Genomic DNA, 25,897 nt, shown 5'->3' with positions numbered 1-25,897 from the left:
CATTCGAGTAGGATAGTCTACTTGAATCAGATGCAAGTGTCGATCCCGATCGGGTACGACCCGAATGTACAAGAGATTTTGTGGAATATTAATTATAGCTCAAAAAGAAAACATGTCATTATATATGGGACAACCCAAAAAGAAAAACAGACCATTAATATTGAGATAAAGAAAGTATATACTCCTTCCGTCCACAATTTAATGCCCTATTGTGTTTTTTGTACACTTTTACTCTTCTTTTTTTTCTATATTTACTAACATTTGCCACTAATGGACCCACCTTAAAACACCTTTATCATTTTTATATTCTATATTTATTACACTTTATCACTAGTGGACTCACTCACAACACCTTTATCACTTTAGTCAATTATCTTTATCACTTTAGTCAGCTACCCTTATATTTAATCCACATCACATTTTCAGCTTTCTTAGTCTCCCCGTGCTCACACCCAAATAGGGCATTAAATCATGGACGGAGGGAGTATATTGGACCCGAATACGAATCGGGTCCAGGCGCTCTGAAGTCTGACTCTGAGCTCACCAAACACCACCTCTAAAAAATATCGTGCACAAAATAATATCTTTCACAATTATATATGGACGGTAATTGACATATATTCAAAATCTCCTCTACATTTTTCTACAATAAAAAGGGGAATAGTCATCTGGATGGATAATCGTGATCCACATGTGGTGATCTTACCGTTCCCGGCTCAAGGCCACATCAAGCCGATGCTGATGTTAGCCGAGCTCCTGAGCCAGGCCGGCCTCGCCATATCCTTCGTCAACACTGAGCATAGCCACCGCCGCCTCCTCGACGGAGCCGCCTTCCGCCGCCGCTGCCCGGGGATCAATTTTCTTACCATTCCCGACGGACTGCCGCCGGACCACCCGCGAAGCGGTCCTGGTATTGTGGATCTATTGCTCTCAACGAGTACCGCCTGCGAACCGAATTTCAAAGACCTGATCGCGTCTATGAGCCACGCGCCGGCGTGTATAATTTCCGACGGAATCATGTCGTTTGCCGTCGACGTGGCGGCGGAGCTCGGGATTCCGGCGATTGCTTTTAGAACTTACAGTGCTACTGCGACTTGGACCTACTTTCATCTCGAGAAGCTCATGGAAGAAATTCCTGTTGTTGCAAATGCAGGTAATTTCAACTTCATCCCAATTTATTTTCTTATCTGTGTTCTTGCACTACCTAATTTGTGTTTGAGCGAATTGGATTCAAAGATTCAAGAAAGATGAATATTGATTAGTTGTCTTTGCGGTTGGGGAGATAATTAATTAATTTATTTATTTATATTATGCCAACATGGGAAAATATAGCTTAATTTATGTCCCAATGTAATACTCTCGTAATGTCTCACTTTGTTTAAGTGGGACGTCTCGATACAAATATTTCATTTCCTTTTCTGCAATATATTCTCTCTCTATATTTAATATTTAAATTATTTTCATCAATCCATTTTATCTATTTTTTACATATTTTTTAATCCCCATGCCCGAAAGTTATGAGACACTATTATTGAGACGGAGAGAGTATTATATTTATGTTTTTTTTTTTTCGAGAGAATGTGATATATTATGTGTTAGTAATTAAAATTATGTGAACGGGGATTCCAAATTTAAAGATTTAGTTGGAAACTTTCCTCGAAAAACCGAATAGAAAGTGTTCGAAAAATAAATAGAAAAGGTAAAACCTCAATTGAAATATGTGATAATCTATACGCAAATTGAAAGTGCGAAAAACATTATTGGAGTTTGAACGAATCAAACAAATAAATAATTCACGTGAAGGGCGAATGAATTACATAGTTGAATCATACAGCTGAGCAAAATATCAACTTCAATTCGTCTCGTTAATGAACCTCACTGGCAACATATTGTTTGTATTGTAGTACTCTGTGAGGCGTTTACTTTAAAGAATTAATATTGATGGATAAAAATAATAAAATTAATTTTTTATTTATTTTTATGAATTGAAACTTTAATATTTCAAGCCCTTGATTATTTTTATTATTCAAATTAATTTTATTTTATTCCTATCTCATGAAAATAGTGGGATTAGCAAACTCTCTTGAGGATAAAATACTCAATCATGCATGTAATCAATCTTACAAAGTAAGCGTCGCCTAAGAGTGTATTTGGTACACTATATAAGCCATGATTGTTAAATAATCTTGGCTTATCTAGACGTTTGGTAGTCCATATTATTTAACAAGATCGGTCCATGATAATAAAGAACCCAAGTCGGTCCGTGATAATAAAGAACCCGGTCTTATTCTACTATTTTACATTGATAATTAATACCACTTTCACCCCCATATTATTCATCCTAGACTAGATAGATAGTTAATCTCATCTTTTCTATATTACTATTTTGATTTTATTAATCACGTCATTTCTAAGCATGGATATACTAAATACATCCTAGGAAGGGGTTATAATAGAAACCAACTCTTATGTGTTAACTAGGAACCATTTTAGATCTTTGATTTATTTTAATTGGACGGATATTAAGAAGTGATTTTCATAAATTATACCCTTTTAAATTGCTAAAAACCGGGAGAAAATGACATCTACCAATAAAGGGAATAACGATTTGATTTTAGCAAATCAAATCTTCCAATTACCACGGGATTTCATATACTATATATCCCTATATAATTTACGAATTAAAATAATTAAATTAAAAGAGGTTGAAAATATTTAGCACTAAATTGGGATGTAATTAGCAATTAAAAATCAGGTTATTAGCATTTGGGTTAATATGTAATTAGCAATTAAAAATTAGGTAATAAGCATTTAGATTAATATATAAATATCAAGCTGCTAGCAATAACCAACTTAAGATCTTAGAGTAAAATTTTATCTAATTAGAGGATTAAAAAATTAATTTGGATGAGTTCATTCAATGTGAAGTTACATTCATTAGAGCATCCGCAATGGGGTTACATGATAGCTTACATGATAGCCTACTTTATGATGGGGGACCACATGGTGTAAAGATGCTGCAGTGGGGTTACATGATAGCTTACATGATAGAATTAGTTATAAAGAGAAGAAAAATTGAAAAAAAAAAAATCACACGGTTTAAAGGGCTACACGATAGAACGTGTAGCCCTCGTGTAAACCTCTCCCGCAACGGTTACACGATAGCTCATTTACACGATAGCCCTATCGTGTAATGGCTATCGTGTAACCATTGTGGATGCTCTTAGTGATGGAAATTAGACACGAATTCAATGATGGAAATTCATTAGTAATTGAAATTCCCAACTGCGTAAATATTGTAGTCGAGCTTTGGTAATTAGTCTCGAATTGAATAAGCGTCAACATCTACATCGGAAAATACAAGAAATTAGGATGGAGTTATAAATATCATTATTATTTTCTCAATTTAATGAATTAAAAATTTTCTGTAAGCTCTTGGGAGAGAGAGCTGAAATGCTTGTTTAACCATAGTATAACATTTTAGATTTCCATAAATACAATATTAAAATCTTACTATATAATTTAAAATTGTTAATAAGAATTGGAAAATATTCAGCACTGTTAGGTCCTGAGGGTCTCGAATAGGTGTATAGGGGGGGAGGGGGAATACACATATTGGCTATTTTAAATCAAATCCTCAATCAGAGGGATCTCAGTCAGAGATCAAAACGAAACTTTACATGCAAACAAAGACGCATGTTTTACTGAAATCAGTTTTGACCAAACATGGTTGACGACTGATATTGAAAGCTCTTTAGTAAAGAGTTATCAGTTAAGTTGCTGGAACTTAACTGATGCAAGTAAGGGCTTCAGTCGAGTTTGCTAAAACAGAGATGATAACACTATTCTTGACTATCAGAGGATAGATTAGCCAGACTGATATCATACGCAGCGGAAATTAAACTTAGTTTCGCAATAGCCTCGGTGGAGCACGTTGTTGGTTATTAGGTTTCTCTTTGCAGTTAATCAGTGTTCAGTTTATCAATTGAAATAACACAAGTAAGAATGTAAAACTGAAAACTGTAAACAACACAGAGACTTTTACGTGGTTCGGAAAAACCCTTTCCTACATCCACGGTTGGTTGATCAGACCAACAATCCACTCCGTAAGTGCTTAACAGGTGCACTGCAAACCGAACTGTGTGCTTGCCGGGTGCACACAACCGTACCACTGAAGAAAACCCTTCTTCAGTACCCACGCTTCACTCGCGTCGAATTTCTCTTGCTTAGCACAACCCGTGCCAAGACTCTCAGAGACAGAAAACCCTTCTGAAAAGTAACCACCAGATAGGAATGACCTCTGCAGAGATAAGATCCTGAGATCTCTGCATTTAATGCGGCTGTACTTTGTGAGTATGTGGCTTCCTCTGAACGTTGGAAGATCAGTCCGAGGAGGAATATTCAAGTGATACTTGTCTTTAGTATCAGTCCATTGCGCGCATTAAGTAATCAGTCTTCAACTGATACTTCAGTTGGTATCTGCAGTCTTCAGTCTTCAGTCCTTCGTTCTTCAGTCTTCAGTCTTCAGTCTTCGACACCGCAAGCTAGACTAGAAACGAACTCTAACACTTGAGTTCAGAACAATTCTAGTCTATTACAATTAAGACCTATGAATTTTGTTATCATCAAAACAAGGGTTAGGATATTCCACAAGGTTCCCAACAATTTCCCCCTTTTTGATGATGCCAAAACCACACAGTAGTTCTAGACAACAAAAAGACTAAACTCTCAGTACAAGTTCTAAAACTAGGGTGAAAACAGTTCCCCCTTAACAATAGAACCTAAAAACTTGTACTTAGAGTTAACAACGAAACAGTTCTAAAACAGAACAAGGAGAAGATAGAAAAACATAATCAGAGCCTGGACAAAGAGTCATTGTCTTCAGGTTGAGATCAATAAAAAGTTCTTTTCATTAATGAAAGACTGATAAGTCATCAGTCGAGGTACAGAGCAAGACTTACATTGGAGTAAAAAGAAAAACAAAAACAACATGGGAAACCCATGGACTCCAGCAGTCTGCTTGGCTGCGCCTTGAACTTCTTGATCTTCATCTTCTGTCTTCGTGTCTTCATGTTCCTAAGCTTGTTCCACTCTCACTTGTTTTCCGTTGATTTGAGGTCTTTATCCTCTTGGCTAATCTTCCTCATGATCATCGGATGAAATATGATGATCATGTTGCTTAACCAACTTAAGTTCGTTTCTGATGATTTATTTTTTTTCCCCCTTTTTGGCAACATCAAAAAGAAGGACGAACCTAAGAAGGAAGCGAAGACCATGCGAAGGTAAGTTCGCAGGAGGAAGATATTGGGGTTATTGGGGATGCAGAAGGCGAAGGCTTAGAAGGAGGTTAGGAAGAAGAGCGAGATGATGAGAGAGACAAGAAGAGAAGCAGAGGTTTGGAGGGGTGAGGGGACGTCAATTCAGTGGTAGTTGTGAGGACTCCACTGTTGACGTAGCGCCGGTTGACAACGAGCTCCTGCTCATTGTTGTTGCTCCGCATCGAAGCTCCACGAAAGGCGAGAGGGCTTTCGGAGAAGGCGATGAAGTCTGTTCTATTTCAGACAGGTACTTCATGCCGATGCACCGAGCATGAGGATGGAAGACACTCGCTTCACTGGATACAAGTGAGGGTAGAGCAAACTTTGACGTCGGAGAGACGTTGAGATCCAGTGGAAGGGTCCGGTGAAGACCAGGTATGTGAGCGTCATTCTTCCACTCCATGACTTTGCAGTCATAGATTTCTCCTTTAGTCGGAACAATTTTTCTCTGCAACTTTGGAAAGATTGAAAACTTTTCTCACAGTGAAGGCTGTGGAGAGTTGTTAGTTGATGCAGAAAAATCGTGAAGACAACTTGGTATAAATAGACAAGATGTGAACCATGTGAGAAGATGAAAAGTTTTTCGAAAATTGTGTCTAAAATGTATTTGAAGAAAAATTCACGTCCGCCGTCACTGTGAGGGACAGAGACTTCAAAAAGGTGAGAGGCATCATTGCATTCTGTCATGTCAATGAGCTTCTCAAGAAATTTTATCACAGAGGCAAAAAGGTTGGAAAGATTTTTGCTAAAAGATCAGGACAAGTTTAATCAAAGCAGATTTTTCTCTTTTAAAATATTTGTCCTTCTCGGATATTCCATTTTCCAACAATCAGTTAAAGTTTTTGAAAGAAACTGATCAGTTAGAGAAAGATTTTGAACTGAAACTCAAAACTCTGAACTGAAATAACTGATTTTTAAAAGTAAGCTTTTAAAATACTTACTGATCAACTGAACATTGTAGTCAGTTGATACCACTTGATCCTGGTTGAATCATCAGGATGACTTCTTCTTCAGATGAGCGTTCAGACTTTATTGCTTTCCACATCGGCGATCGTAGAATCAGCAGTTGGTTGACCACCAGTCAGCAGGACTGTTTGAGAAGGTCTTCAAACATAACATCACTCTTCAGGGTTGATGAGGCTGATCTTTCCACACAGATCATTGAACATCTCTTCTGGAAGAGCCTTGGTCAGCAGGTCCGCTCTCTGAATAGCAGTGGGAATCCATTCCACAGAGATATTCTTCTTTTCGACATGATCACGGATGAAGTGATGTCGAATAGATAGGAACTTCCTTTTCATCGATCCCATAGTCCTTCAATTGATGGACTAACCACAGGATTTGTGAGCAGCAGCTTCCGGCAGCAACATATTCAGCTTTAGTTGTAGAGGTGGCGACTGATGTCTGCTTCTTTGAAAACCATGAGATGAGCTTGTTGCCTAGGAATTGACATGTTCCGGAGGTTGATTTGCGATCAAGCTTGCATCCACCGAAGTCTGAGTCTGAATATCCGGTGAGCTTGATGTCGTCGTCTGCTGGATACCACAATCCTAAATTGGGTGTGCCTTTAAGATATCTTAGAATCCGCTTTGCTGCATCCAAATGAGCTTCCTTTGGATCTGATTAATATCTTGCACATACCCCGACTTGCAAATGCGATGTCTGGTCTGCTCGCAGTCAAATACAGCAAAGATCCAATGATTTCTCTGTACTTCGTTGAAGATACAGATTTTCCTTCTGAACATGGATCAACTTTCCAGTTTGTGTTCATTGGGATCTTGACTGATTTCATGTGCTGAATACCGAACTTGGCTATCAGTTCCTTTGCATAGTTGGACTGACTGATGAGTATTCCTTCGTTTGTCTGCTTGACTTGCAATCCGAGAAAGAAATTCATTTCTCCCATCATGGACATTTGGAACTTGTTGGTCATAATGTCAGCAAACTTCTTGCACATGCGTTCGGATTTGGATCCGAAGATTATGTCATCGACATAAATCTGAACAAGCAAGAGATCTTCTCATTCTTTGAGAGTGAACAGAGTTCTGTCCACAGATCCTTTCTTGAACCCTTGTTCAACAAGATACTCCGAGAGAGTATCATACCACGCTCTTGGTGCTTGCTTCAATCCATAGAGCGCTTTCTTCAGCTTGTACACCTTTTCTGGTCCAGCAACCTCAAACCCTGGAGGTTGTTATACATAGACTTCATCTGTGAGCACTCCATTGAGAAATGCACACTTGACATCCATTTGGTGTACCTTGAAACCTTTGTGAGCTGCGAAGGCTAAGAAGAGTCTGACTGCTTCCAATCTGGCAACTGGTGCGAACGTCTCGTCGTAGTCGATTCCTTCTTCTTGACTGTATCCTTTAGCTACAAGCCTTGCTTTGTTTCTCACAACGTTTCCTTCTTCGTCTTTCTTGTTCTTGAAAATTCCATTTCAAGCCAATCACTTTAGCATCGTCTGGTCGATCCACAAGCTCCCAAACTGAATTCCGGATGAATTCATTGAGTTCTTCTTGCATTGCGATGACCCATTGAGTAGACTTCAGAGCTTCTTCAATATCCTTGGGCTCTGTAGATGATAAGAAACAGCTGAAAATCTTATCTTCGTTGATGCAGTTCTGATTGATGTCGAAGACGAGGTTGCACATTGATCTCCGAGTCTTGACGCCATCTGATGGTTCACCAATAATGTTCTCCTTTGAGTGGAGTTCAAACCATCTTCAATACTTCTTGATCTCTTCTGGAGATGGTGGGGCTTCTTCGGTCAGAATGGTTCTGAGGTGTTGAGCACCTTCTGGAGCAGGGGAAAGTTGAGCTGGAGCTGCTTCTGCATGTTCAACTCGATCTTCAGCAACTGGAGTTCCCCCTTGACTGATGCCATCTGTATTGGCTCCAGTCTGAACTTCAGACCTTTGGCTGATCTTTTGATACTGAAGCTTCTCAGTATCTTCATCTTTGCCTGGTCCCCACACCAAGACAGTAGAGGGCTTGGTGTTGTGGATTTCAGCTTTGGAACCTTCAGTGTTCTGGATACACTTTTCAGCTTCTTGTTCCCTGAAATCATCTGTAGACTCATCAAAGATCACATGAGGTGTTTCTTCAACACAAAGAGTTTGAGAGTTAAACACTCGATAGGCTTTGCTTGAACGTTCTGTTCCAGAGTATCCAAGGAAGACTCCTGGATCAGCCTTGCTATCGAAAGTGTTTAACCTCTTCTTTTCATTGTTGTGGATGAAACACTTAGAACCGAAAGCATGAAAGTAGGCAATCGAAGGCTTTCTGGTCTTCCATAGCTCGTATGGAGTTTTTCCATGTCTCTGAGTGAGGAAGGAGCGATTCTGCGTGTAGCATGCGTTGTTGACTGCTTCAGCCCAAAACTTCAAGGGGAGTTTTGATTCGGCTAGCATCGTCCTTGCTACTTCCTTCAAAGACCGGTTTCTTCTTTCTGCGACTCCGTTCTGCTGTGGAGTTCTTGCTGCAGAAGTTTGATGACTGATTCCTTGTTCATCACAATACTCACGAATGACAGTATTGAGGAACTCAGTCCCACGATCTGATCTGATGCTGATGATGTTGACTTCCTTTTCAACGCTCAGTCTTCTCAGCAGCTTTGGCAGTTCCTCCAGCGTCTCTTTCTTCTTGAAGAGAAAGATGACCCAAGTATATCGTGAATAGTCATCCACAACTACTAAGGTGTACTTCCTACCATTGTAGCTTCTTGAAGTGATAGGGACAAATAGATCCATGTGAAGTAGATGCAGAATTCTTTCAGAGGAGTGTCCTGACTTTGACTTGAATGACACTCGCGTCTGCTTTCCTCTTTGGCATGCTTCACATTCTTGCTTCTTCTGGAACACAATAGAAGGAAGACCTTCTACCAGTTGATGTTTAGCAAGTTTGTTGATCGTCTTGAAGTTGAGATGGTTGAGTCTCTTGTGCCACAGCCAGTTGAGCTCCGAGCTGCTTTTGCTGATGAGGCATGTTTCTGATGGGCTGTCTTCCCATGAAACGACGTAGAGACTTCCTTGTCTGAATCCTTTCAGAACCACCTTCTTTTGATTGTTTCTAACAGTGAATTCATCCTTCTTGATCTTCACTGTGAAACCGCTGTCACAAAATTGACTCACAGATAACAGATTATGTTTAAGACCAGAAACAAAGCTAACATTACTGATATTGGCGTTACCCATGTTCAGCACACCGTAGCCTTTTATTTCTCCGATTGAGTTGTCTTCGAATGCAACTTTGGATCCAGCTTTCTCAACATACTGAGATAGATATTCTTTGTACCCCGTCATGTGCTTCGAGCAGCCACTATCCAGATACCACGTTCTGATTGAAGCTTTAACCTCTTCCTTCTTTTTGTGTTTCCTGACATTGACCTGCAAGGAAGAGTTGCTTCAGGCACCCAATCAAGCTTTGGGTCCTTCAATGTTAGCTCGAGTTCCCTTTGGAACCCATATCTGCTTCAGAATTGGTCTGGCTGATCTCTTGCGCTTTGTTGATTGTCTGATTGACGTTGTTGGCGCTTCAGTTGGCACACGAGCATTCTTCTGTTGAGAAATTCCTTTAAAGGCCTCACTCTTGTAGCAGTTCTGTCTGATGAGTGGTTGAGGTCTTCTTTGCTCGGCGAAGTATCTTCCTTGAGATACTCGAGTCTTTGCAGACTTATGGAGACTTGATTGATGTCCAGTTGCTTGTTGTCGTGGATGTCGCTTGGCTCGACTGGACTCAGCATTGTTTGGTCTCCATGGATGTTGTTCCTTCTGAAACTGAACTGATGTCAGTCTCTGACTGATGTGGCGTTTCTTCCCCCTGAATTGGTGAGGAAGATTCTTCTTGATTCCTGATGTTCCTTCCCCGATCTTTGACTGAAATTTGCTTTCCAGTCTTCTCAGTAAGATGATCTGGTTGGGGGCCTCCTTTGCTCGTCTGTAGCTCCGTGGAGGTGGAACATTTGATCTTGCCATCAGTCTGCGTTTGCGAACTTCATTCATATCATGATCTCTTGATTCTTCTGATGTTGTGATTTCAGAAGGATCGTCATTTGAAATGATCATGATCTTCTTTCCTTTGTCAGCTGCAACCTTTCCTCCAATGCTTTTAACAAGGCCTTTCGATGGAAAGTTGCTCATCATGGGAGACTGCATCATGCAGTTCTTGACTGTTTCTTCCAGCTTGTGATTGAGCCTCTTGATCTCATGAGATGCTTTCTCACATTCTGAGTTGGATATTCTGAGTTTTTCCTCCAGTCGGCTGTTCACCATGATTAGCTGATCAAGACAAGTTTCATCCGGAAAGTAGATGATTGTCTGATTCTTAGCTCGTTCATCATTGATCTCCTTATCCAAATTCTGATTCTCCTTGAGGAGATCTTCGAACATTTTCCTCAACTGACAGTGATCAGTCATGAGCTGATCAAACTCGTCAGTTTCATCGGATGAGCTATCTCCAGATTCTGAGTGGTCTCCTGAAAGCATCAGGAAGTTATCAGTATAAGGAGTTTTTGAGTGAGAGATTACCTCTGAGCCATTCATTCCATTGTCGTAGCTGTTGTCAGCCACGCTTTCTGATTCATTGGCCATCAGGGCACGGCTCTCATCGTCTGAGCTGGAGCTGTCGAAGTCGGATGTCTTTGGAAGAATCAACATCGTCAGCAACCATCGCTTTCTTCTTCGAAAAGCTGCGATCTTTCTTAGGTTTCAGCTCTCTACGCTCAGCTTGAGTCAGATCAGGGCATTCATTTCGAAAGTGCCCTTTCTTTCTACATCCAAAGCATTCCATGTCTTTGATGTCGTAAGCGGCTGACTTCCTTTCTCCACTTCGATCTGTGGAATGTCTGGAGTTGCTTTCTCTTTCCTTTCCTTTGTAGTGCTGCTTGTGAAACCTTCTGTACTTTCGGAACTTGGACTCCATCTTGTTGAATCTTTTAGTCAACAAAGTATATTGACTGAAGAAGTCCTCTGGGTTGAGTTCCATTGGTTCCTTGATCTGCTTCTTGCCTTCTCTTGTTGAGGCTTTCAGTGCAACTCCTCTAGAGGTTGATGGACCATCTTCGTCTGATCCTCCAGCCTTCTTGTTTCCAAGATTTCTTAGAAGTCGAACTCATTTGCCATGAGATCGGAGAAAAGCTTGTTTGTCGGGAGCTGACTGAATCCAAGCTTATGCTGATGAGCGACTGAGTAGATCTGCCATTCTCCTCGTGGCAGTGCTCGAAGAATCTTCAGGTTGATTTCTCGTTGAGTGTATTTGTCTTTGGAAATGGATTGAACTTCATTCAAGATTTGATTGAATCTAAGTTCCATTTCCTCGACAGATTCATTCTTGAGCATGAGGAAGGAGTCGAACTTCTGGCAAGCTATGGATAGCTTATTCTCCTTGATTTCCTCGGAACCTACGCACATTCTTTCCAGAATGTCCCACATCTCCTTTGCAGTTCCGCACTTGATGATCTTCATGACATGCTTGTCGGGAACGGTGCCGGAGATGATGCTTTTGGCGAGGTTGTCAAGCTCATCTTGCTTCCTTTCTTCTGTGGTGAAGTCTGCTTTTTGCTTGGGCTGGACCTCATCGTAAGGATCTTGTCGTGGATCAACAGGAACCCTTTTGACGGTTTCGGTGATGGTGATTGGTCCGCTGGTGATAACTGCCCAACATTTGGCTTCTGGGTAAACAGAGGTTTGCCTAAGGTCTAAGAGAATGTGTGTAATCAGCAGTGACTGATTTTGGCTTTGGAATTCTCTTCTTTGATTCAAGCTTTGGAGAGGTTAAGCTTTAGGCTGAGTAGCAATTTTGGCAGAGCTTCAACTTATGTCGTTGAATCGGTGAAGGTTGAAGTGATCCTCGAGCGCTATTTGTAGGAGAACTCTTGAATAGATCCGTTGGCGTAGATCGTCCTCAAAATTTCTTCCGTTGGAGAGCAATTCGAATTTGGGCTGAGGCTTCAATCTTCAAGGTTCCTTGTCTGGGTGGAAACGGCTCTCTTTGATGGACAGGAGATGTGACGTCTCTGAAAAGTAACCACCAGATAGGAATGACCTCTGCAGAGATAAGATCCTGAGATCTCTGCATTTAATGCGGCTGTACTTTGTGAGTACGTGGCTTCCTCTGAACGTTGGAAGATCAGTCCGAGGAGGAATATTCAAGTGATACTTGTCTTTAGTATCAGTCCATTGCGCGCATTAAGTAATCAGTCTTCAACTGATTCTTCAACTGATACTTCAGTTGGTATCTGCAGTCTTCAGTCTTCAGTCATTCGTTCTTCAGTCTTCGACACCGCAAGCTAGACTAGAAACGAACTCTAACACTTGAGTTCAAAATAATTCTAGTCTATTACAATTAAGACCTATGAATTTTGGTATCATCAAAACAAGGGTTAGGATATTCCACAAGGTTCCCAACAAGCACTAAATTGTAATGTAATTAGCAATTAAAAAATAGATAATTAGCAATTAATTTAAAATAATTATTCATTTCTCTAAAGTGTCGAGGCTACCCGATGGAAATAGATCGTGTCCAACCAAAACCAAAGAAAAAACGTCATGAGTCCAAGAAGGTCAGTACCATATGAGCTCCACCACCAAAATCCGACGAAAAATAAATTACTTTTAAGCTAATCGATACTTTAGAGCAATGACTAATTATTTTAAAAAATGCTAGTTATTTGATTTTTAATTGCTAATTATGACACAATTCGGTGCTAAATACTTTCTAATTCTCTAGATAGTATTTATTTTTAAGTTCACATTGCCAAAAGCAGAATCAAATGAAAGTAATGAGATTTAAACTAACAAAAATAACGTAATTGCTAAACTAATTAGAGAGAGAGAATATATTTAACATAATTAATATTATTAAACAAATATTAAGATATGATGGATCCCACTAAATAAGGGGTACGGTTAATTGGTTTCACAATATTTAATTGATTATTAATTTATAGACGTTAAAAATCAATAATTAATCTTGTTCGTAGATATTTAAAAATGAAGGGCTCATATATTGGTTTCTAGTTAACACATAAATTACAGTTTTCATTTGATCTCTCCTCATACATCCTAAACTTATGTATGTGTGTTTTGTTTTTTTGATTAATTAATAATATTAAATAAAAAAATTTAAAGGCCGCCTCATAGAGGATTTGAACCCAAGACCTTTGACTTTAAGTATTAAAGTCTTACCGCTTGGCCAACACACGCACATTAAAATTATGTATTGTTAGCATTGTACTAGTGTATGTGTTAGCATTGTAGATATATATTGTTACAACAATATGTTAAATTATTCAATTTTAAAAAGTCTTGAATGACACTATGATATTGATACGTTAGTATTTTTTTTATAACTTTTGTCAAATTACTTTTTGTTTCTTTGTTAAAAATTAAGTAGGTTAAATAAAAATAGGTATTTTTAATTGCGATATTGGTATGTAAATACTCGAACTTTTTCCATTTTCTGATTTTACATCCGAACTTTAAAATCGACCTATAAATATTTGAACTTTGTATTTTTTCTAATTTTGCACCCGACGAATTTTTACCCTCAAATCGTTGCTGACATGACATTCGAATTGAGAGGGAAGTTTGAAATGCATAATGAGACTGAAAAATTTGTTGTCAATATGAGATCTATAACAAGTAATTATGGGTTTTGCGATGTCAATATCATTGCCATGTCAGCAACAATTTGTGAATAAAAATTCATCGATCGCAAAATTAAAAAGAATATAAAATTTAAGTATTTATAGGTAGATTTTAAAATTAAGTGCCAAAACTAGAAAATGGGAAAAGTTGGAGTATTTACATACCAAACCTTTTTAATTTGGAGGTTGATATATCAATAATAAATGGATGGGATGAAAATTGGTGGCAGAAAGTGAAGAGTTGGAGAGGCGAGTCCGGTGCGTTCCCGGTCTGGAAGACATCCTGCGTCAACGCGACTTCCCTCAGTTATGCAGTTTAGGTCCCCGCAGCCCAATCATGCAATTCTACATCACTCAAGCCGCCAAAATGCGCAACGCCTCCGCTCTCATTCTCAACACCTTCCACCACCTCGAAGCTCCCATGCTCTCCCGCCTCCGCTCCATCTTCCCTGCAGTTTACGCAGTCGGCCCGCTTCGCTCTCCCGCTTCCTCCACTTCCACCAGTCTGCTGCAGATGGACCAATCCTGCATCCACTGGCTCGATTCCCAGCCGCCCGGCTCGGTGCTCTATGTCAGCTTCGGCAGCGTCGCAGTGCTCACCCCCGACCATCTTATGGAGTTTTGGCACGGATTGGTCAACAGCGGGAGCCCCTTCCTGTGGGCCATACGCCCCGACTTGATACGCGACGCCGATAGCTTGGCCACGCTCCCCGTCCCCGAGGAGATGAGGACGAGCGAGCGCGGCCGGATCGTGGGGTGGGCCCCGCAGGAGGAGGTCCTGGCCCACGACGCCGTGGGGGGGTTCTTGACGCACTGCGGATGGAACTCGATTCTGGAGAGCGTGTGGGCTGGGAAGCCCATGATTTGCCGACCCCTGGTGGCGGAGCAGCAAGTGAACGGGAGGTGCGCGAGTGAGATGTGGGGGTTGGGGTTCGATTTGAACTGCGTTTGTGACCGATCCACGGTGGAGAGAGTGGTCAGGGATTTGATGGAGGGTAGTGGGAAACAAGGGATTTTGAGATCGACGGCTGAGATGGCTAGGTTGGCAAGGGATAGCGTTCGTGATGGTGGGTCGTCGCATACAAGTCTCAACAGCTTGGTTGCAGATATTAAGATGCTGCACGCAAAAGCTCAAAATTCACCTTCTAACTAAATTTCTCCAAACTGTAATACATATATTATCACTACCGAATTGTTATTTGAGATGAGGAGTTTACATTTTATAATTTAATTTATAAGATATTTGATTAAGTGTTTTTATCATTATTATTAATGTTTCTTCAATTTTATAAAATATAAGTCAAGCGAAATTTGTTCAAATAATAAAAGTTACTCCCTCCGTCCCAAACCAAATGTCCTATTTCTTTTCGGCACGGAAATTAAGAAATGTGTATAAAGTAGACAAAATGGGTTGAGAAATTATTTAAATATTAAGTATAGAGAGAGTGTGTATTGCCAAAAAAGGAAACAGGATATTGCGTTTGGGACGGCCCAAAAAGGAAAACAGGACATTTCGTTTGGGACGGATCGAGGGAGTATTAGTTAATGATCTGAAGGATGTAGCCCCACGTGGATCGTTTCTCAGATGTCATAATTCACCATACAACGATTAATTCATAACATGCTCCTATGAATTTAAGTGTTGCACATTGGAGTTAGAATCACTACTTGTGAATTGGATGCAGAGGTTGTTAACGGCTGAATCGAATGACTCCAGTTCTGACCTTCTGAACTGTATCCTGCTCAATTGTCAATGTTAGGATGGACAACGAACTATGAGAACTCCCACAGAGAATTCGACCACCTTGAAATCAGCGCCCCTTGCTGCTCTCTCTAAAACCCTAATTTTGTGTGTCTTATTCTGAGAGTAGATATCTGTATTCAAAGACAAAACACAGTCCTAGGGCTCCAATAACTATAATAGGCGTCCCTTACTCCTTATTGGGCTCAGGAGACTTTGGGCCAGTCCAGAGATCAGATAGAAAGAATAAAGATGAGCCTCTAATGAATTAATTCTTATGATCAGCCCAAACCATAATTAATTCATAAGTATTAATTCATTCTACTAGAGAATCATTACTGACTTACCCCTTTATTACCGATGAAGAGTCGGGGCTTGTATTTAGACTTATTAAATCTCCGTATTTAAAATATCTGACATCCATTAATTAATTAAAGCTCTGACATCTTAAATTAATTAATCTCTTTGTAATTCTTAAGCAATACCACCAAACCTTATAATTGCACTTGAACTTAATCAACATGCAGGGTTTAACGCAACAAACCTTATTGAGCTCCTTAAGGGGATGTCATTATCCTATACCGGATACGAGTACTAATACAGATAACCAAATATCATATATTGACCGCTTTCGCCCAAGATACAGAGTACTCAAGTTAATATATAACTCTCACCCATAGTAAATCAAAGTGATACACGAATCAACATATATATCTGAAATCTTATTAGTATTAAGATTTTATTAAGTCACCGAGATCTTGATTCTTCACTTATGTCAGATAGAAGAATACATCTCACTGTGATCCTATCAATACGTTATGACGTACCAGTATAGACAAATAGTCAAAACAAACTATTTTCATCTATACTGCAGCTAGACCAACGACTCGTCCTAGAGTCATCTTGGTTGTGATCTATTTATATCTCTTAAGTTTATTCCAATTATATGACCTTCTGTGATCTGTTAATCACCATATAATCTACTTATATCGAGATAAAGGACATATATATGCAATCATGAACACAATCAGATAGGAGATAAAATAGTGAACACATGAATCATTGTATACAAGCGTAAAACATTCTTGCTTTCAGTATACAAATCCAACAATCTCCCACTTATACTAAAGCAAACTTTTAGTATACAATGCGTCTAAATACAGACTATTACAATACTATCACTTCTCTCATTTATACTAAAAGTTTCCTAAGTGGGTGGCATCAACCGCAATCCTATCCCTCGAGCATGCATGGTTCTCGTAGGCCTTCTGCGGTAAGCCCTTTGTGAAAGGATCAGCTAAGTTCTCCAAGGTATTGATCTTCTCAACCAACACATCTCCTCTTTGTACGATTTCTCGTATAATGTGGTACTTTCTCTCTATGTGTTTAGTCGCCTTGTGGGTCCTGGGTCACGAAGAACTTTATTTCTTTTATCTCTTTACCGATACTTCTTCCTTTTCACTGATTTTCTGTATTTTTCTCATTTCTTCGCACTGATTTCGGCCGCAATCGTGTCTTCAACGTTGTCTCTCCTAAGATTCGTGCTTGTTCTTACTGATTTTGTGGTCTACGAAGGTATTAGGTTTTTTTTTTTGCTTTTCTTTTGCATTTTTGTTCGTTCTAATGTTGTTTTCTTTTGTTTTTCTGAAGTGATTGTTCGGATTTCGTCGTCTGTTTCTGTGCTTGTTCTTCATTTGCTCCCCCAATTCCAAGGTATTAGGGTTTTTTTCGGTCATTTTTTCCCTTTACTGATGTCTTTGTTTATGATTTTTTTGTTAGAAATACTTGTTTTGTTGTTATACCTGCTGTGTTTGTTAATTTTTTTTGCATATGTTCATTTTTTCTTTGATCTGTTGTTGGTTAGTTCTTGTATTGTTTAGATCTAGAGTTTTTACATCTGTATTGTTTAGATTTGCTCTGGATTTGGTTCGTTGTTGATGTTTTGAAATGTCCATTTGAGAGAAAATAAATTTATTTGCTTTACTTGATTTAATTTCCTGAATTCTGAAGAAACTGATTTGAGAGATCGTTATTTTTGTACATTTTTGTGCTCGTGTATGGTTGAGTGTTATAAGAGAAGATAGGTCGTATATAACAAGATATTTTCGCATCTAAGTATATATTTCTTTCAATAAGTGTATTGTTTTTACATCAAATGAGTTGAGCTCATTTTTGTGCTTTTCTTGGCTCCCCAGGTCCTGAGGGTTGCTGGGGACCGGAGTGGGCGAACTTGCAGCCAAAGGGCACCCGTGGCCCGCAACAGGGGCGCGTGGTGTTGGGATCTTGTGTTAGAACATGTGAAGATTGTAAACATTTTTCCAAGATTGGATCAAGAGAGTGTGAGAAGCCGTTTGAGGCTTAATTTACTAGTTGAAATGTGTGCATTTCCTTGGATGTAATGTAACATAAGTAGGATTTGTACCTTTTTTCCTCTATCATAAATTACATGGATGGCTTCATTTTTGGTTGCTCTACATTTTTTTTTTGGGTTAAATTTAAAAATCGTGCCATGATAAATTTGAATCCGATATCTTGGCCTCAAACATTAATTTGGGCTTGGATAAATACATAAATTCATTTTTTAGTATTTAACATGAACTTTAAATTCTTGTTATAAATATATGAACTAACTTACTTTTTGGTATTTAACATAAATTTTGAACCTAGTTATAAATTCATGAAGCTTTAAACATTTTTAAATTTTGACTCGTTTTTTATTTTTCTCAAATTAAAACTTACTTGGAATGCTTGAATCTTGACGTGAATTAGAATAACGAAACTAAACTTGTGCGATCCTGAGAGTTTGAATATTGTCAATTGATTGGCATCATTCAATATTTTTCATTTTATCTCTTCAGACCATAACTAATCGATTTAAAAGGATAAATTGTCGAGTCTATTCAGCTTAATCAAAAATTTCTATTATTTTTCTGTTGGGAAATCCGGGCGTTTCAATGAACCCATTAAACAGAGCTTATGCACATTTGCTTATCCAATTCCAAGAAACATGAACTCTCTATTCAATAGGTTCTGTCGCACTTTAAAGCTGCATTTTTTCCTCTTCATTAGTGCATCTTTTAGTGCACTATCTGAAAAACCAAAAAAAAAATAAAAAAAAAATTGTAAGGTCAATTTAATGTAATTGGTGATGAAACAACGCTGCCTTTCCCGACCCTACCCACTCAAATTATGCAAAAACTTCAGCTTTGAATGTCTGCTAAGATTGCTTGCAAGATAGCAACATGCAAATATTCTCTCATAAGTCATAACAAACAGAAAAGAAAATGCTCAACTTTTACTTTTTTTCACGAACAAGTTAGAATAAGATCTTGAGAAAGTACAACTTCCCATTACTTATTTAAGTCCAAATCTTCACCAATTCAAATCACCAAAATTAAAACCAATTCATCAAATTTGATTTTGCAGCTCTTCACAACACCATGTCCTCCGCGGCCCCGCCGCCTCTGCCGCCAGGCCGCCCACATCCACCACCACCACCCGTTTCACGTGGCCTTTTACTGGTGCAAAGAGGCCCAGTTCCTGTTTCCGGGTTGGCCCGATAACAAGCCGGGCATGTATGCGGTGTCACTGGTTTTTGTATTCGCTTTGGCCATTTTCGCCGAGTTTTTGTCGAACCTCAATTTGGTCAAACCGGGTTCGAACCGGGCGGCGATGGTTTTCTTTCAGACCGGGTTCCATGCGGTTCGGGCCGGATTCTCGTATTTGGTGATGTTGGCCGTGATGTCGTACAATGGTGGCGTGTTTATTGCGGCCGTTTTGGGCCATGCGATTGGGTATGTTATGTTCGGAAGTGGGCTTAGAAAAGGAACTAAGCCCAATTGAATGCTATGATGGGCCTCTTTTGGGCTTATCTCCTCCAATAATTTCTTTGGCTGTTTGATTTTGGGACTTCTTTTTGTGAGTATTTATATGCATGAAGAAATGAACAAGGAGTTGATAATTCAATTCCTAGTGAAAGTGGTTATTTGATTCTTTTTTATTGATCATGCGAGTACTAGCTTCACATATTATTGTAATTTATTTTTCAATTTTTCAAAGATTCTTCAAGATAATTAATAATCTCTTGCTATTCGTCTCGTTTTCCCTCATGGTGATTTAATATGAGAATCAGTGACAGAGTGGAAATGTTATTGATATTGTTTTAATTGATTATGCGAGTAGTACTCGTCTAAGAAAAACAAGGCAAACTGGATTTTTACATGTCGTTTTCTTTAATGGTGATTCAATATTTTAATTACAAAATAGCGACAATAAAGTCATAGAATTAGTTTAGATTCAAACAGCGAGTGGAGTGATATGACTGCCCCCACTGAGTTGGCTCTCATGACACTACACCAACTTCAAAATTATTGCAAATCAAATTATCAATATATTTTTATTACCACAATAATAAGATCTGATTTCGCACTAGATGCAATAATATCTAAATATAACAAAATATGAGTATTTTTTCCCAATTTCCCACCAAGAAAACTCTCAACTCTTGCTACATATATATAGTCACTCCATCCGGAATTTAAATTATTTTATTCATATTACATTAGAAAGTCAAGAGCTAAGTAATATTCGGATTTTTTTTTTTTTGGGGGGGGGACCCTAACTACAAGTGTACAAGCCCATGATTTCAAACTCAGCTTTTGAAATTCTTGCAATTATGCAGCTACCGTAGCTTCAAAGTCATACAAAAACAATGATATCATCAAAAAAATGGCACTTGAGATATATAGATGAATAATTAGTCCCAGCCTTTTCAAAAGCTTAAGCAACTTATGCAATCATATAAATATAATCCATTCCACCAAACCTCAAGAAATACTATATGATTTGGGTGGTGAGCAGAGTTTAGTGTAAATGGAGGTGTCTTCAATCTCATATTCATATAGCAGATTTTGGAATTGGTATTTGATGAGGCTGTTGCCATGGCTGGCCTAACCACCAATCTCCATATGACTATTGTTTCTCTCTCTTGTTGGTGTTTCTGCTCACCTTCACCGCCGAGTTCTGCTCCAACTACCCCATCACCCGGCGGCGGAACCTGGCCGCCGCTGCCGCCTTGCGGGCGCTTCAGATGTTCATGACTTACTTGGCCATCATAGCCATAGTGGCCACCGATTTCGTCTTCTTTGCCTGCCGCCGTGGCCGGACACGCCGCCGGAAATCTTGTTGCCTCTCTCTATCAGTATCACATTGAGGAGGTCGAGTCTACGTTGTATGACTATTATTATAGTATGTGATGTATGTTTTATTCAACAACTTCTATCTTGTTTTTTCTTATTTAATTCTATTTTCCATGTTTTACTACATTTCACTTTTTATTCCGAAACATAGTTTTTGTTTTTTGAATTATCGTGATACATGAGATTTTTATGCTTCTAAATATATTTGGATGATTTGTGATTTTAGACTTTTAGCTGTTACAGAGGAAGAGGACGATAGGGATAATTCAAATAAATCCATTTCAACCAGCAAAACATCCCTACTCCAAAACTTCTGGGCAACTTTTATCCTGAAATTCACATGTATAAAATTACAGATATTCACATAATGTGTCGTAATTTGTTAAATTAAAATATGGAAAATGCACACCTAGTGATGACATTTGGGCAATATATGAAATGTAACACTAATTTGCAACATAAAAATAACTAGACCGAGTGATATATTATCTCTCAAAAATGTAAGTTCCTCCTCTAGATAAGAGATAATGTTTTATTGGAAGTTTGTCCATATTAGAATGTGACAATATGGATCAAAAAAAGAAGAATGTCACAATATGGCACATCTATCTAATCCAAGAGTTGTAAAAAGTTTTCTGCCACTAGGCCATAATCTGGACCATATGCTCGCAGGCGGAGGAGCAGTGGCCTCAAGAAGATGTTCTTTAAAGCATCGGCATCAAGGCTTACACCAGGAGCCTCTTCTTGCACCAGCCTCAGAAATCTCCCCTGCTTTCTTGTCAAACAACCCCTTCAACTGTTTATGAATTTCCTGCATAATCCAGCCACGCGCTTTGGTATTTGTTTGTTCACATGATTATAAGTGTTCCACAATTGAGGCAACATTTAATTTTTATACTAACCTGCTCCTCCTTTTTCAGTTTAAGAAGAGCTGCGTTGGCGGATTGCTTCTGATGATTTGTCAACGCGCATCATCTAAAAGTAAGAAGAGTGATTCAGATACGAGATTATAAATAACTAAACGACCGCTTTTTGACCACACAAAACATTTCAATGACGTTACTATACCTTATTGAAATCTGCTCTAGCTTCTTCAAAATTACCAACAGCCATGTATGCCATTCCACGGCGGTACAGAGCTTTGACATGAGCTGGGTTGGCGTCCAATACCTGAAGAAATGCATTTAGTCGGTTATTTCATGAGAGCAAAAAACTAGCTCCCAAAAAAAAAAAAGAGAAGCACTTACGTGAGCGCCGGCTTATTTCTGCGCGCAGTATGTGAGCGCGGGTCTGGGTCGGGTCAGACCTGAGATCCGGCTCCAATTTATATTTAAAAAAAAATTGCAATGACTTTATTACTAATTTTATAAAATGTGAATGAAATTGTTACCAATTGAGAAGGTAGCACAGTGGTTTGGGCCTATATGTAGCCGCTGGGTTGTGGGTTCCGAATTCCAACTCCCCCCCTACACATTATTTTTAGGGTAATTTATGTATAAATACATGAACTTTACTCATTTTTAGTATTTAACATGAACTTTAAAATCTAGTTATAAATACATGAACTTTAAATTTATTTAATTTTTGACTCATTTTTCATATTTGATTAAATTAATGCTGACATGTCAAAATTAAAACTTAGTTGGCAAAATTAATCCTCTAGCTGACATCTGACTAAGAAATTTCCTCTCATCCATTCAATTTATGCAAAAAAATCTCTTTGACTTTTACTTATCTTTAGACCCGCCCTACGCCGCCTCACCAAATCGAAGTTTACTATTGTGTTGAGTGAGGGGCTATTCATTAGCGGCGATGGTGTAGACGAGGTGTCGTCCTCATTGGTTTTTGAAAGTAGGGGCTGCGGCGAATCACCATTTGAGGCTGTGCTATTTTCCAGAGCGAGGGAGCTACTCCTTCCAGGTTGGGGCGTATCGCAAAATCTCCATATCTAAGATGATCTCGCTGGTTGTTAGAAACGGCGGCGGCATATATTTCGTGCTTCTAACAAAAGATAGAGAGAGTAAATGAAACGCCTTTGCCTAGTGAGGCCTCCGTGCGCTAGCTGCTATCTCCATGCAATGAGGGGGGCGAGGATCGGGGAAGTGATTTGGAGATTATAAGATAGAAGAGTGTGAAATGAGTTGTGGTAATGCTTCTCTTGCTCTTGATTTAATGTCTTCGCTTTCAACATTATGCGAGTTAGGATGTCTAGACAGTGACTTTAGAGGTAGAGGTAGTGTAGATGGTGCAGAAAATCTGAGAAAGATGGGATTTTTATGCTTTCTCGTCAAGAAAATTCGTGTTTCTTGCATAAATTGAATGGAGGGCGGGTCTACAAATAAGTAAAAGTGAAATGGATTTTTTGAATAAATTGAATGGAGAGGAGGAAATTTCTTAGTCAGATTGTCAGCTAGAAGATTAATTTTGTCAACTAAGTTTAATTTTTACATGTCAGCATTAATTTCATCAGTTAAAAAAAATGGGTGAAAAATTAAATAAGTTTAAAGTTCATGTATTTATAACTAGATTTTAAAGTTCATGTTAAATACCAAAAAGTGAATAAAGTTCATGTATTTATACATCAATTACCCTTATTTTTAATATTTTCATTCTTTGTTTTGAAGTGTTTTTTACTAACAAAAATAGTGTCAATGTTATAGTATTTTTAAAGTATTTTTTATTAACAAAAATAGTATCTATGTTATATTGTCATTTCTTTTCTACAAACACGATTTTTAATATTTTTCATTTCTTTTCGACAAACACGATTTTTAATATTTTTATTCTTTGTGTTTAAAGTGTTTTTTACTAACAAAAATAGTGTCAATATTATAGTATTTTTGAAGTGTTTTTTACTAACAAAAATAGTGTTAATGTTTCATTCTTTTTCAAATCCACATTAAAGTGTTTTAAAAGTTTTTTTTACTAACAAAAACAGTGTCATGTTATAGTGTTTTTAAAGTGTTTTTTTACTAATAAATATTGTGTTAATGTTTCATTCTTTTCCAAACCACATTAAAGTATTTTTAAAGTATTTTTTACTAACAAAAATAGTGTCAATGTTATAGTGATGAGGACTGGAATACTCATCAGTGCTGTGCTTAAGGGCAGGTTGGCAGAGATCGCCTCGCCAGAGTGCGGCATGGCAGAGCCAACCTGCCAGAACCAGAGTTGGCCTCGCCAGAGCACAGAGCTACCCGCCTTGTCAGAGCACAGAGCTGGCCTCGCTAGAGCACAGAGCTACCCGCCCTATCAGAGCACAGAGCTACCCGCCCTGTCAGAGCACAGAGTTACCCACCTGCTAGAACCAGAGCTGGCCTCGCCAAAGCACCGAGCCACCCACCTGCCAGAACCAGAGCTGGCCTTGCCAGAGACAGAGATGCCCGCCTTGCCAGAGCCAGAGCTACCCTCCCTGCCAGAGCCAGAGCTACCCACCTTATCAGAGACAACATACCAGAGCAGAGTTGCCAGAGACAACCTGACAGAGCAGAGCTACCAAAGACAGCCAGAGACAGAGTTCAACCAGAGAATACCTAACAAAGCAGAGCTAACAGAGACAGCCAGAGACAGAGTTCAACCAGAGACAGCTCTGCCGAGAGAGCGCTTCCAGAGCCAGTCTTGCCAAGAGTCAGCTTTACCACCAAGTTGGGCTTCATGGGCTTTAGGGTTAGGCTCAATTAGTTATCTATAAATAGGGCTCTTGTACATGAAAAAAGGGTAATTCATTCAAGCAACACACTTGTAATATGTAACTCTCTCTAAAAGTGTATAGTAAAAACGACGAAGAACCTCCCGTGGATGTAGGTCTTGATGACTGAACCACGTAAATCCTGTTGTCATTTTTATTCTTTTCGATTAGGGTGAAGTTTCTTGTTTCATCATATAGTGTTTTTAAAGTGTTTTTAGTAACAAAAATAGTGTCAATGTTATAGTATCATTTTTTTTCGATAAATAAATGACACTACAAGATTTCAAAAGACACTATAATATTTCAAATGACACTTTAAAATTTAGAATGACACTTCAACACTTGAAATGACACTTGAAGAATTAAAATAATACTTGAAGAATTGAAATGACACTTTGAAATTTTGAATACACTTCAACACTTGAAATGACGCTCGAAGAATTGAAATGATATTTGAAGAATTCAAATGACACTTTAAATTGATTGTATCCATAAAAATTGATGGTTTATACCATCACTAACACAATACACCAACAAAAACGCAACAAAATATTGTATCAATAAATATTTCATGAACAATATACATTTGCATCAGCAATCGAGCAACAATGGTATCCAAAAAATGCACCAAGAATCCAAATACGTAACAATATTCCAGCAACAATTCAGTGACAATGCACCAAGAAAAAACCTTCAATATTCTGCTGAAATGGAAATTTTATTGAAAAAAAAAAGAAGTTTGGAAAAAACCTTGAAAGCACAGGCGCAAATAAGGAGTTGCGCCTCAAAGAAGAAAGCCCAAAAAAATGAAAAAAAAAAAACAACAAACCCTCGCAAAAAGGGAGCAAACAACGCAAAGGGAAAGCAGCAACCAAAACAACGCAAGGAAGAGCAAGCCACCCTTCCGGCCAAGGCTGCGTAGAGCAGAGTAGCAGAGCCAGAGCAGCAGAGATAGAGCAGACTATACCAGAGCAACTGAGCCAGAGCAGACTGCACCAGAGCAACAGAGACAGAGCAGACTACACCAGAGCCGACCTCGCCAGGGTAGCAAACACCAGAGCCGCCAACTCTAGTTCCCTAGAGCCAGAGCAGACTCAACTCGATAGATCCAAAGCAGACCAGCATAAGCTCGAAAGATCCAGAGCAGACTAGAACGGAGGGACACAAGAATTAAAATGACACTTGAAATTTTGAATAACACTTCAACATTTGAAATGACACTATGATATTTCAAATGACACATCAACACTTCAAATAACACTTGAAGAATTCAAATGACACTATGACACTTAAAATGACACTTTG

At 38.8% G+C, this 25,897-nt stretch overlaps 2 protein-coding genes and 2 long non-coding RNA genes across 4 annotated transcripts; 3 read left to right on the top strand and 1 right to left on the bottom strand.

The window, feature by feature from the left end:
* The first annotated feature begins 550 nt into the window (after window positions 1–550).
* LOC130996770 (7-deoxyloganetic acid glucosyl transferase-like) lies at window positions 551–15,216 on the top strand. The gene is made up of 2 exons (XM_057922072.1): window positions 551–1,153; window positions 14,196–15,216. Exons 1-2 carry the CDS (start codon window positions 673–675, stop codon window positions 15,116–15,118), a joined length of 1,404 nt encoding a protein of 467 aa, XP_057778055.1. The 5' UTR covers window positions 551–672; the 3' UTR covers window positions 15,119–15,216.
* Window positions 15,217–16,671: 1,455 nt separating this feature from the next.
* Window positions 16,672–18,169, top strand: LOC130996807 (uncharacterized). Its single transcript, XR_009092819.1, has 2 exons — window positions 16,672–17,281; window positions 17,357–18,169. It is a non-coding gene; the product is annotated as an uncharacterized LOC130996807 (long non-coding RNA).
* A 544-nt stretch (window positions 18,170–18,713) lies between these two features.
* Window positions 18,714–19,549, top strand: LOC130998536 (copper transporter 4-like). The gene is made up of 2 exons (XM_057923951.1): window positions 18,714–18,733; window positions 19,045–19,549. The coding sequence occupies exons 1-2, from the start codon at window positions 18,714–18,716 to the stop codon at window positions 19,547–19,549; spliced, it is 525 nt and encodes a 174-aa protein (XP_057779934.1).
* A 938-nt stretch (window positions 19,550–20,487) lies between these two features.
* LOC130996803 (uncharacterized) lies at window positions 20,488–22,106 on the bottom strand. Its single transcript, XR_009092815.1, has 3 exons — window positions 21,973–22,106; window positions 21,807–21,879; window positions 20,488–21,715 (listed from the first exon to the last, which is right to left on the bottom strand). It is a non-coding gene; the product is annotated as an uncharacterized LOC130996803 (long non-coding RNA).
* Window positions 22,107–25,897: the final 3,791 nt, after the last annotated feature.

Source organism: Salvia miltiorrhiza, chromosome 8 (genome assembly GCF_028751815.1).
Source record: "Salvia miltiorrhiza cultivar Shanhuang (shh) chromosome 8, IMPLAD_Smil_shh, whole genome shotgun sequence".
NCBI classification, from domain to species: Eukaryota; Viridiplantae; Streptophyta; class Magnoliopsida; order Lamiales; family Lamiaceae; genus Salvia; species Salvia miltiorrhiza.
This window is presented reverse-complemented; position numbering and strand designations above follow the sequence as displayed.